We start from the raw sequence: 13594 nt of genomic DNA on the forward strand, positions 1-13594 counted from the left end.
TTTTCCAATAACAGGGTCCATTTCTTTTTGTTGTTGTTTTTGTGATGTGCCAGGTTGCGCCATATTAGCCGGTGATGATGAAGCCTGCCTCCCGGCGGAGAAATCAGCGGTGTTATTTACTGCTGGCATATGCTCCGATCCATCACACTCGTTTGTTTGGGCCACAGATTGGTCACCACAGCAAGAACAACTCCAGCTTACATTTTCAATGTTGCTGTCCACTTTAACACACTCGAAATGGAACCACTTGTCACAGGAGTCACACTGCACCATACGCTCGGTATCTTTTGAATCGCATTTATTGCAATTGAAATCCGTTTCTGACATTTTTTTTGTTATTTTATTGGAAAATAATTCCTTTATTTCTCGAATAATAATTTCTTTATTTTAATGTGATTCTGTGTCAGCGGCTTTTTGATATTTTTCACAGTTTTTATATTCATTATTATGAGCCATAAACACTCTTCTATTGCTGAAACCACTGTAATAATTTGCAGCACTCGCGATAATATTTTTATTTTGTTCTACTGAACGCTTAATAAATTGTTTTTAAAGAGTTAAATTGTTTTTAAAGAAAGTTGAGTTCCGCGCGTTATTAAACAACTTTTAATAGTTGCCCTCTTCCAAATTAAACACTTTGAAGTTAATTCGAATAAAACGCTTATTAAAAATATTGAAAGGCTAAGGCACTTTAAAAACAATTTGTTCAACGCGTATTTTAGAACTGATTTTCAAGTTCCTTCGTTGCCCTTTTGAAGCCTTTTGTTTGATTGCCGTTAGGTGACAACAACAAGTATTGCATGCACTTGTATGTATGTGTGTATATATTTGCAGTGGACAATGTAAACAAATAAAAGGGCAACGAAGGAATAGATCATTCAGTAATGACTACATAAGAATTCAAGGTTACGATCATATGTAACATAACATAAATAAAAAGAGAAATAAATAAACAGAAGCGGCGCACACTGGTCGAAACCATTGATCTAGCGGCGCGAAAGTCAAACAATCAAATTATAAAATTGTGAAATGTTTTCCATTGTATCGGTTACAGGCACTCTGCAGACTAAAATTTTGTTTTCACTTTTTTGTTGTTGTAAATATTCACTCAGTTATTAACTGTCAAGTGCAAGAAATTTTGATGCATCAGATTTTAACAAAATTGTTGCTAAAAACCTGATTTCATATTTTTTATTGTTTAATAAATTCGTAATAAAACTAAACAAAGTTTATTTTTTATTGATAGGGGAGGGTGTAAAATAAATTTAAAAAAAAATTGGGGCCTGAAGTTACTTACATAGTTATGTAGCAATAAATTTTCAAAAATTATAATTTTTTTTATGTTTTTAGTGCAATATTTGTTGAATGGATCGTAACTACCAAGGTCCACTGAGGTTCAGTCCAATTCTTTTTTTACTAATTAGTTTGAACTTCCTAGATTCCGAATAACCACAATTCAGCTGCAAATAGCTGCAAGTCTTGCTGATAAATGGTCTTGAAAAATAGCTTAAGTCTTAAAAATACACAGAATCTGTCGATACAGTTATATGGGGGCTATATCAAAATGTAGACCTATGTTCACAATTTTTGGTGGAGAAGATGTATAACAAACGAGAACCTCCTATGCCAAAATTCAGCTTATTTGGTCTGAAAATGTAGACAAAATCCTAACAATACCGAATATTGGGATGAACCGTTATATGGGGACAATATGAAAACGTAGACCTATGTCCACAATTTTTTGTGGAGAATGTTTGTATTCACTGGGAACCCCAAATACCAAATTACACATAATTTGGCCGGAAAATATAGGTTTAAACCCCCAAAATACTGAAAATCGGGAGGTACCTTAAAAGGGGCCTATACCCAAACGTGGACCTATGCCCACAATTTTTGGTGGAAAGGTTTATTGATCACTAGAAACCCTAAACAACTAATTTGGAAGAAAAGTGTGGCTTTAATCCTCAAAATACCGAATATCAGGAGGTACCGCTATATGGGGGCTATACTAAAATATTAGCCAGTGTTGTTCTTATTTTGTCCATTATTACCCACGAACACACACTGAGTTTGTGCATTTCAGAAAGATATCTCCATTCGTTTCCAAGTTATTAATTTCGCGCCGCTAGATCAGTGATTTCGACCACTGTTCGGCGGTAACAAGGTTCATGAGCGTTGCATGGTTGAGCATCATTATCAGTTCTGTTATGATTTTGTTGGTCATTTTGTTTGCCATTATACATAACCTTTTGCTTCAATTCAGGTAATTGAGCAGAACCCGAAGTCTTGACCAGTGCTGCCGTTCGAAAATTTTTTTCGGACCAAACAACATTTAATATTCAATGAAAACATATTGTTCATTTACTCAAAGAGTGACATAACTCAAAACATGGGGTTTGGAGTTAGCGATTTATGTTTTTTCTACGACTTTTACTTTATCTTGTGACAAATTTTCAAGTTGATCTCTCTAAAACTCAACGAGCTACAGCTTATTTTATAGACGTTTGGCATAAATCATTAAAAAAGTTTTTTGAGTTTATGAAGCCCTAAAGCACTTCAAATCATGCTTGATCTTGTACAGAAATTTAGCACTGATATATGGCCATCTCTTTACAAAAGATAGTCCAAGTACTTATTTTACATTTTGTGTAATAGCCTTTTTAAGTTTGGAATTTAAATTTCAATCGGCAACTTAAAACGCGTTTTTCTCCAAACCTGAATTTTTGAGATGTGTCACAAAAATACGTAAGTAATTCAGGTGTAATTAAACATTTTTAATATATATGGGGATTTCTGAGTGAAATTGGACACTTTTTCAAAATGAGGTTTTGGATTTTCTTTATTGTTTTGCTGTGGTGATATTGTTCATCAGCAAACATTTTAGTATATTTTTGATGGCCGTACAGCTCTGACTAGGGATCCAATGACTTCATTTGATTCCAGCATATCAAGAAAAAAATGCGTGGTCAACGATTTTCGTCGGCAGAAGATGCTGTTGAAGCGTTCAAAAATCATGTTTTGGAGGTGTTTTAATCGGAGTGGAAAAAGTGCTTCAATAATTGATTTGAGTGTATGAGTGTATAAAGTGTATAAATCATGCTGGAAACTACTTAAGAAAACAATAAAAATATTTTTGATGGTAAATATTCGAGTTTTCATTACTAGGCCAGAAACATTTCTTCATACAAAAATAACAGTCCATATAATGGAATTATTTTAGTTCTACGTAAATAAATGATAATTACTTAAAAAGTATGGGAAAGTAATTCTCATTCACCTCATTTTGCTACCCGAATAAATATTTCAGTTTTCAACTCCAGAATTCGTCAAGTAAATAAATGATAATTACTTACAAAGTATGGGAAAGTAATTCTCATTCACTTCATTTTGCTACCCGAATAAATATTTCAGTTTTCAACTCCAGAATTCGTCAAGTGCTGGAGTTAGACCGAGAATACACGCAGTCGACCTGATATCCAACTTAGCCGAAGCTTCCTGCGATTCCTTCGCTGCCTCGACTACTTCGCTTCAGCGATTCGTTCCCTTCCCTCTTCAAACGATGGTCCTCTCGTTTAAGGCTGAATAAACCAAAGGGCCGCAATAAGAATCATAAACCCGAATACAACAGCTTCGTTCCCGTACTTTTTAATAGTAAATCTCGTAAAAGAGAGAACTGTAAAACAATTGTTCTCACACAAAAGTTTTTTTTTCAAATAGTTCGGGAACGGAAAAATGGAAAATACGTCAAAAAACTGGAACAAATATCAAAGTCGGCGTACCTGCCAATCACACGCCGGCAACCATTTTTTACACGCTCAAATTTGTCGAGTAAAAATGAGTAAAAGTCGTAAAAATTTTAAAAACTTTTTAGTTCTGAAACAAAGGTAATATTAATATATTCAATTGTTTTAGGATCTATTGAAATTTACTATGTTTATATTATTAATATTTGGAGTTTCCACCTATATGTTGAACTACTTTTCGTATTCTTTTTGGCGTATTGCTTACAAGTTTGCTGTAATTTTTAAAAGTTATTTAATACCACATTTTTGTATACAACTCCAAATTTGATGTTTATTATGGAACGATTGTGTACCAATGCACTGTTTTAAGTGTCCGCAAAGGTTAACTATTGCATTCATGTCCGATTACTGTCTAGGTGAGTCAAGTAACTTTATTATATTGTCCTGGAACCAATCCTTGACATATGGGGATGCATGTTTTGGACAGTTGTTCTGCTGAAAAAAATAAATAATAAAAAATTCAAAATGTACTTATTTTTTGGCCAACCAAATTTTGGACTTTTAGACAAAAGTGGCACAGAAACAAAATGTTACCATTTTTTCGTTTTTATGCTTTTTGCATCATTGATTACAAGTAGAAGTTTCGAAATGTAAAGCAGTTCGCATCTTTTTAGAGAAAAAGCCGATGGTGAAGCATAAAATCAAACATAAACTGTGACTTATTATTTTGGCCATATATGGCGATTTTTGAGTGAAATCTGACACATTTTCAAAATAAGGTTTTTGATTTCCTTTATTCTTTGCTGAGGTGATGCTGCTCATCAGCAAAACATTTTAAAAACTATGTGCAAAGAAATACTCATAAGTTCTTTAATATGGGTCCAAGTAGAAAAAACCTTTTTTTGTATTTTTTATCAGCTATCTTATCGAAAACATTTTTACACCGTGGGCTTGGATGCAATTTTCGCGATTTACTTTTTAAATCAATTTTTATCAATGATTGTGTTGGAGTGATACCAATGACAGTCGACAGCTCAGGAAAAGAGAATAAATAAAAACAAAGACAAGTGTGTTCAAATATTTTCAATGTTTATTGTTGGTATAGGGTTTCTGCGAATATGAAACATTACCTTTTGTATTAGGGCTGGCAAAATATCAATATTCCTAACATTAGATATTTTCGATATTTCATTCCAAACAATCAATTTCTTTCGATATTATCGTTAATTTTTCATCACCATTAACATACACGAACAAATTTGTATAATACAAAATATCAATTTTTTCAATTTAAATTTATTTATTTAACTTGTAATTCAAAGCCAACCGGCACATCAGAGTAAATTACAAAATGCACAATAATTGCTTAACCAAATAAAGGAAAAACTACTCGAAAAATATAATTTAAGTCTAAGAAAATAAAACTAATAAAAAACGCATACCAATAATAGGGTAAATGCACCAGTAGTCGGCCTCTTAACTTTTTTTTCATTTTGAAACTGATGTCACAGAGTATGGATTTAGTATTTTCCGGTAAAAATTTAATTTTACACTTCACTAAGGGTTTATGTTTCAAATTTTGTAAAATTTTTATATCAAGTATTTAGGAAGTATTGATGATTTACGTAATTAGGAAAAAACACCCTATGTACCAATAGTCGGCATGCATGTTCCTAAGTTCGGCCACTGATGCTACAATAGTCGGCCACCCCATTTACAGTTGCCGAAAAAGTAATGATTTAACTTTAAAAAATGTCTGCTAATAACTTTTACATATTTGCAGAATGAGAACAACACGTTTTAAGTTGCTGATTCAATTTGACTTTCCAACTGAAAATTATCGTTGATCGTTTTATCAGCATTTGAACCCATGCAAAGGATGTCGTGAAAGATACGATCTTTTCATCAGCATTTAAACCTATTCCAATCCAATGAATTTTGTGTTTTTATTTATACACATTTTTCTAAATACAAAAGATGAATTCTTTACAATAGGTTTGATTTAGTCGGAGACTCGAAATCACAACCAACGTTGTTAAAACTCTCGTCTTAATGATAATGTCATTGCCAAGGGTAGGTGAAAAATTACACGCAAAAGCATTGGTGGAAATGACATGCCAAAGCATTGGTGGAAATGACATATATATCAAAGCATTGGTGTAAATGACATACTTTGGATCCAAAAATAAATAGCATCTTTTGTGGTCCACGCTTATAGAAAATTCATCGATGAAAATGCTAAAAAGATGGCATGCCAGATCACTTGCACCCATGATTGAATAGCATCCTTGGCATCGAACATTTTGGGAATTTAAATTAATATAAATATTCAATTAATATATGTCCCAAAGCACATTAGAGTAATTTCACTGGAATTTTGACATCGATTTTTGCTATTTTCATCTGTGCCTGGACATAACAGACATAAAGATTATGGACGTTATGTCTGCGTTGCTCACATAACTCCCAAAAACAATTTTTTTTCTTAATATCAAAAATTTTTTGTTCGAAGTTTACAATTATTTTCTATTGACCTGGTACAGAAACGTTATAAATTTTAGAAAAGAAGTTAGAATTGAAGCTGATATGATCGTTTGAGAAGGTATAGGTGCGAAACAATGCCGAAGTCATCACAAAATCCTCAAGCTTTCATAAAATTATTTAAAAATGGCAAAGTTATGTCAGAATTTGGCAGTAGCAGTTCGGAGAAGTTTTACCAGACTGCGGTATAGAAGAATATATATATTTTAAAAATCTAGCGATTAAAAAAAAAATTCGTTTTTCAGCAAGTATGACAAAGTATGTCTTTTCTAAAATTGTGAAAATGTTTTGTTTTTATAAAAAAATCGAATCAACAAAGATTTCGGAGGCGGCTCGTTTTTCTTTAAAAATAGTAATAGCATACTTTAATTACAACTTTGCATTTTCTTTAATTTTGATAAACATTGCGCGTTTTTAAAATCGTAATTACATATTATATCTTTGTGTTTATTTCAGCATGAGTCCATATTTTGCTGTATTCAAGTATTTGAATAACAACAAAATGTGTTACAGTGGATATGAAATTGATTAGTTGCGGGCGGAGGGTAGGGAATACTATAGTTTCAGTTGTCACCAAACAACTTCATCAGTTCCCTTTTCCGCCAACTCTGTATCGATAAAACAGGTCAATAAGACCGTCCAGCAAATTAAACAAAATGAGAAATTTGCTGTATGGCCCTAAGCTGATTACCCTACAATTTGAGTCGAAATAAAGAATTTCATATCCGCCACTGTTTTTATGTCGTCTGTTGTTGTTGTTTGGTGACAACTGAAACTATATGATGAAGTTGTTTGGTGACAACCGAAACTATAGTATTCCCTACCCTCCGTCCGCAACTAATCAATTTCATATCCACTGTAAAACATTTTGTTGTTATTCAAATACTTGAATACAACAAAATATGGACTCAAGCTGAAATAAACACAAAGATGTAAAATTCTGCAGTCCAACAATAAAAAACGCCAACAACAATAATAGGCATCAGCACGGCCTTGTTGATCAATGCGTAATGCAAAAACAACTTTCTCGTTGTTTTACCCCGACTTATTGAAGCAACATTCCTATGTTCGTATTCTTTGCAAAGCAAAGACGACATAAAAACAGTGGTGGATATGAAATTATTTAGTTCGACTCAAATTGTAGGGCAATCAGCAAATTTCTCATTTTGTTTAATTTGCTGGATGGTCTTATTGACCTGTTTCATCGATACAGAGTCCGCGGAAAAGGGAACTGATGAAGTTGTTTGGTGACAACTGAAACTATAGTACCCCTACCCTCCGCCCGCAACTAATCATTTTCATATCCACTGTAAAACATTTTGTTGTTATTCAAATACTTGAATACAACAAAATATGGACTCAAGCTGAAATAAACACAAAGATGTAAAATTCTGCAGTCCAACAATAAAAAACGCCAACAGTAATTACATATTTTAAACTTACTTTTCTTAAATTATGAAAATATTTTTATAAAAAAATCGCGCGATTTTCTTCAACTGCGGCAAATGTCTACTTCTCAACTCATAATCAATTTACATATATAAGCTTTATAAGCTGACATTATTTTACTAGTTTTAAATTCATCCTATATGCCCGTTCTGTAGATAGAATTTTTTATTAAAACTAGCAAACTCGGGTACGCCTTGCTGACCAGTCGTTTTGTTCTTTAATTGCAACTTGTTATGTCTTTTATACTTTACAATTTAAAAATCGGTATTTTCCACCTCTTTTCTTCGGGTCCATTGTCAAACCGAATTATTCATTTAGGATTTTAAATTTTATCTGTAATCAATTATGCTGTTTAGGATTGATAAATGTCCCTGTTCCCTATCTTTATCCTAACGCGATCTATTTATAAAAGTTAAAAAAGCTGTTCAAGTCGAATTTTTCTGCCTACTGATTTTTCATTGCTGATGGACAGATCTCCGTTTCTTGTACTGTTAAACCTTACCATTTCTTATCTATACACGCAAAAAAAACGGCCTCTCTAACATATGTCCCAAACATATTTTGCAGCAAACATATATATGTTTGCAACAGTCGCAAACATAATATATGTTTGGGTCTGCAAACAAATATATGTTTGGGTGGAAACAAATATATGTTTGGGTGTAAACATATATGTGTTTGGGTGCAAAGATATTTATGTTTGGGTGCAAAGATATATATGTTTGGGTGCAAACAAAGATATGTTTGGGTGGAAACAATTTTATGTTTGGGTGCAAACATTTTATATGTTTGGGTGCAAAAAAATACAAACCCAAAAGGCACAACAAAAATAAACAAACACATGCACCAGTGGGCGCTTACTGAGAGCAAGGGAGCGTAAAATTCAATGTAAAACGCTTTAAAATGTGTGCTCACTTGCTCTCAGTATACACACAAATGTTGTGGTTTTTTATTGAAAGGCAAAAGAACAACAAACACATAGGTACATACAAAATTCCAAAGAAATACATAACACACTTTAATAAAAGAAAAACTGATTGAAATAATTTGCAAATAGTCACACTTTTAAAAAGGAAAATATATAGAAACGTAGTTGAACGCTTCTCCTTAGTTGTGAAATAAAACAAATTGTCCTCATAGTTGAAATCATCAGCGGGGAATCGGCATCTAGAATCAAATGATTATGTAATGTAATAAATAAATATGGATATGCCATATTTCAAATATACATAAATAAGTATGTATGTAATTACCAATATTATATGCGATTTCTTCCTTGTCCAATAAAATAATTCCATTCAACTTTCCGATTCAATTATAAATTGTATTAGGCATTTAATTTACTAAAAAGCACAATTTCTTTAAGAAAACACAAAACACTGATTTATTCACTCAGATTACCGTCTTGACTCTACAAAGGCAACTAAAACACTGAAGAAAGAAAAAAATATAATTCATATCATTTCTTCTTTTCTTTTTCGCCTGCTAAGTTGGTTAACAACAACAAAACAAGAAACACACGAGTTTGAGACATACATGCCACCAAAGCCCCCTTTTTCGCTTCTACGTCTTCTATTATACAATACACACAACTCTTTATTATAAAACAGCATTCCACAGCCGCGAGAGCACTGTTATTACTCTCGTTGACAAACATCCTCTCTCCACCCATGAAAAAAATGTTCTAACATAAAATATATGTTTTACCCAAACATATCAAATTGAGATATGTTACAAAATTTTGCAAACATATATTTGTTTGCAACAGGTCCCAAACATATATTTGTTTGGATCCAAACATATTTCTAACATAAATTTTTCTGCGTGTACGTACGTGTACCACGGCAAATTCTAGAAAATTTCATGAAAATCGGTTCAGTACTTTTGTAGATATAACATATTTAAAAAAGTAGGTGCGGTCGGGTCCTTAGGCCTCAAAGTACGTAAGGTAGGAGACAGTGTCTCCGAGACACAACCACTATTGTCTCGCAAATTAACCGATACATTCCACAAAATATGCAGTCTATTTTTACGGGGGACAAACCTGTTCATTCCCTGAAAGTTTCAGGAAAATAAGTTCAGTAGTTTAGTAGATGTAACATATTTAAAAAAGTGAGCGTGGTCAATATTTCTCTCCATCAGAACCTACGTTGGATCTAAGCGTACTCAGGACAGTTTGACATACGACCATGTGTTGGGTTGTTTAAAGTGGCATGATTGAGACATCTCTAAAACATGGTTTTTGAACGCTTTTACATCATCTTCTGGCTACGAAAATCATTGACACTGACTTTTTTTCTTGATGTGCTTGCAAATGAAGTCCTTGGATCCCCAGTCAGGGCTGTTCGGCGCATGACCCATCAATCCCACGTTTTGTCCGGTCAAACAGGCGCTGGTTTGAATCGATGTGTGAGAGCTCGCATTGTCATGATGCAGAAAGATTCTCTTCTCTTGTTCGTTTTTCGAATTTCTCAGGAGACTTCAGGCAAACAAATTGTAGTGTAACATTCAGAATTAACCGCCCTACATTTCACACGGTCAGTTTTGCCGACGAAACAGGCGGCCATTTGCTTCGAAGGTCTTCTTCCATGAACAGCTTTCGTTGGATTTGGCTCGCTTTCGAAGACCCAAACGGTCGATTCCTGTTTTGTTTCGGGCTCCTAAGATTCGTGGTCTGTGACGATCTCATAAATGTCGTTTGAAGCATCGCAATTGTGTTTATTCACAATTTAGCGAGAAAAATCCAGCTTTGCGGCCAGGTGTTGTGAAAAATTATCGGACGAAAATGTTCACAAGTAAATTCCTTTTTTTTTGCAAAGTAATTTTTTCAAGTCGCTGTAAACAACACAACACATGGTCATATGTCAAACTGTCCTGAGTACGCTTAGGCTAAAACTTGCCAAACTTTCCAAAAAAATAAAATATCAAATGACGCCTGACGTCATTGCGTGTTGCCTAGGCCAGAAAGTTTTCCAGTTTTTCAAAATAAAAATTGTATTAAAAAATACTTAAAAATCAATAGATAGGTTTTGATTATGTCAGTTGGAAGCAATGCTGGGAGCAATGGGCTGACATCTACGGTTGGGAATTATGTCACGGCATCGCGATGCACCGTGTTTGTAATTGTTGCTTTGCTTCAATATTCGTATTAAAATACAGACAGTTTTATTTTACATCTTCTTTTAATTTCATGTCAAAATTTTACTCTAGTGCGGATCTATGCAACAGTTCACTATAAATGATCTTTGAAATCTAAACAGCAACAAGCATTGATCAACACGCATAACAAAATTAAACCAATTTTGTTCTTCGATGCAGAAATGCTTGAAGGAATTTAAACGTCGCACAGTGGTTCAGAAATCGATTTTCCTGTCCAAATTTAGGTCTAAATTTAGGTCTAAATTTAGATCTAAATTTAGGTCCAAATTTAGGTCTAAATATTGGAAGGTGTGAAGATTTTTATTATTCATTTAATTTTTATTTTTCCCCTGGTACTACGTTTTAGTGAAATTCCAAATTTAATGGACTAGAACGGTTAGGGAACAGCATGGAACAAAGTTTCGTTTTCGTTGAATGATGTCTAAGAGTGTTTTTACATGTTTTTTTATACCTTTTCCCATATTAATTATAGCTTTTTACACAAATAGACACTTATTAAATATATTAATTTCTACATAATTCTGTACAAGTATATTTTTTAATCATCTAACAAATTTTACATTTTTTTAATTGTTTGTATTATTATTTGTTTGTTTATTGGTGTTTGACATTTTTTAATAGATTGGAACATGCTAAAAACTCAAAAATAGTCATATTTGGATACAAATATTGAAATAAAAACTCAAAACATTAACTTTGACCTTGAATTTCTGTCAACTTCTAGACCGAATTTGATCGTTTTTAATACATAGGAAAGCTGATTGTGCTATAGGTCAAACAAAAAGAATATGAAAATACATATATCTATTCGTTCAAAAGTTACAGAGTTTTGGCCGGGGAAAACGATTCTGAACCACTGTTTGCTTATTTACAATTAATATTGGTGACGAATCGCAAGAGAAAATAGTAAACGATCTTTCAGTGAGAGGAAAAAATTCTTCTGACTAATCGGCCAGACTTCAGGCCGAGGTCGGTCAGACTCGTCGGACATCCCACATTTGGTTTGCTGGGTAGGTGTATACGCATACATACCATAGTGATACACATCAATACTTGCAGCACAAACATTCCAAAGGATAAGAATGCCAAGGTAGTAAGCGCTATGTTAGTAATGTCTTTTAATCCGATTTCTTTAGTTTGGTTAACCACAATATCACTCAAAGATGTCTGAAGAGGGGGAGAATTTTCATGATCAGCAAATGCATGCGAGTTACTTGAATAGTATCCGTCGTCATAACCGTCATAGCCTGCAAATTATTTGATATAATCATTACAGTTCTACTCATTTTATAAGCATAAAGATATGCAAGAATAAAATATTTTATAAACATACCTGACTTAGCCACTGGTTGTATATTCATATTTCTTGGAATTTCTCCAAACATCATTTTGTGGTGGTTATGTTTTAGAATTGTTACCGGCTGAAAAGATTGTATAAAGTACATATTTAACAAAAAATACATCTCAGACTAAATATTGAAGGTGGTCACATGAGAAGCCTTGCCGCCTAGCTTTTTTGCTTGCTTCATTTCTGACATAAAAATGTGTGCGAATGAAACACGCCCAAACTTAAGTTTTCGAAATATTTTTACCTTTGCACACATGGTAGTATTTCGTACACATTTATTTTCTTATCGACATACAGAAACAGGCTGTCAATTTTTTACATAGATTGAGTTAAGCTCTGTTATTATCATAAAAACCTTGATTCGCTTAGTCAAAATCGATATTGAAATAGCAAAAATTCCCACAAAGCTGCATTTTGGCGGAGAGCTAGGGTTTGCTTTTAGAAGCAACGTCCTGAAAGTCCCCATCGATCCCATGTGTGCAAAAAGAGTTACTCGGGGTCCAAGGTAAAATTTTAAGGGTCTTTTTGGTTTTCGTATTTATTTTTTGAAAACGGTGGGTCTTATCAAAATGTGACTAGATTAAATATTGTAAACAGAAAAATTATCTACAAGTTTAGTCTTTATAATATTTTTCCTTGAAGGAACCATTCTTGAGGTATATCGGTTCTAAAAAACATATCATTTTTATGCACATATTAGGCGAACCGGCTAAAATAACCGGGGTAACCGATTCTGTCCCTCCGATTCTGTTATTCAAGAGAACAATTATACCTATCTTTTAAAAAAAATCCAATAAAATCGGAGAGTCTTTAGTAGAGTTATTCTATGTTAGATTAATTTTATGCAAAATTAGCCCATTTAAGCAACATGTGTAATCGCAAGCCCAACGGGAACGATTCCAACGGATGACAACGCTGATTACGAAAATGTATAATTTTCATGGGCGGCCAGATTTAAAAACCTGGTCAGACCCGGTTCTACTCAACCAATTACTCCAAAAGTGGAGTGGAGTGGCCTTTATATCGCGATATCTCGAAAATTTTAATTCTTTTTTGAAAATCATAAAGACCATTCTTTTAGACAATTGTTAGATCTACAACTTTTAATTCAGGCGGTTTTTGCTTTTTGAGAAAAACAAAAAAAAACTGAATAATGTCTCCTTTGACCCCGATAAACTTTTTTTGCACACATGGGATCGATGTGGACTTTTAGGACATTACTTCTAATGGAAAACCCTAGCTCTCCACCAAAATTCAGCTTTGTGGGAATTTTTGCTATTTCCCCCTTATAGGCATGTCTACTTAGACTATGATAGCGATTTTAGTCACTAAAACAATATGTAGTGGACTGAAC

General features: G+C 33.4%; 1 protein-coding gene across 1 annotated transcript in view; it reads right to left on the reverse strand.

Annotated features, from left to right (window-relative positions):
* The window catches only part of LOC141390824 (uncharacterized), a 124506-nt gene that overhangs the window by 19888 nt on the left and 91024 nt on the right, over positions 1-13594 (reverse strand). The window contains exons 4-5 of the mRNA XM_073963785.1: positions 12226-12313; positions 11925-12139 (exon numbers count right to left, since the gene is read on the reverse strand). Coding sequence (XP_073819886.1) covers positions 11925-12139; positions 12226-12313 — 303 coding nt within the window. The remainder of the gene's footprint in view (positions 1-11924; positions 12140-12225; positions 12314-13594) is intronic.

Source organism: Musca autumnalis, unplaced genomic scaffold, assembly GCF_047663935.1.
Source record: "Musca autumnalis isolate F117 unplaced genomic scaffold, ASM4766393v1 scaffold_1, whole genome shotgun sequence".
Taxonomy (NCBI): domain Eukaryota; kingdom Metazoa; phylum Arthropoda; class Insecta; order Diptera; family Muscidae; genus Musca; species Musca autumnalis.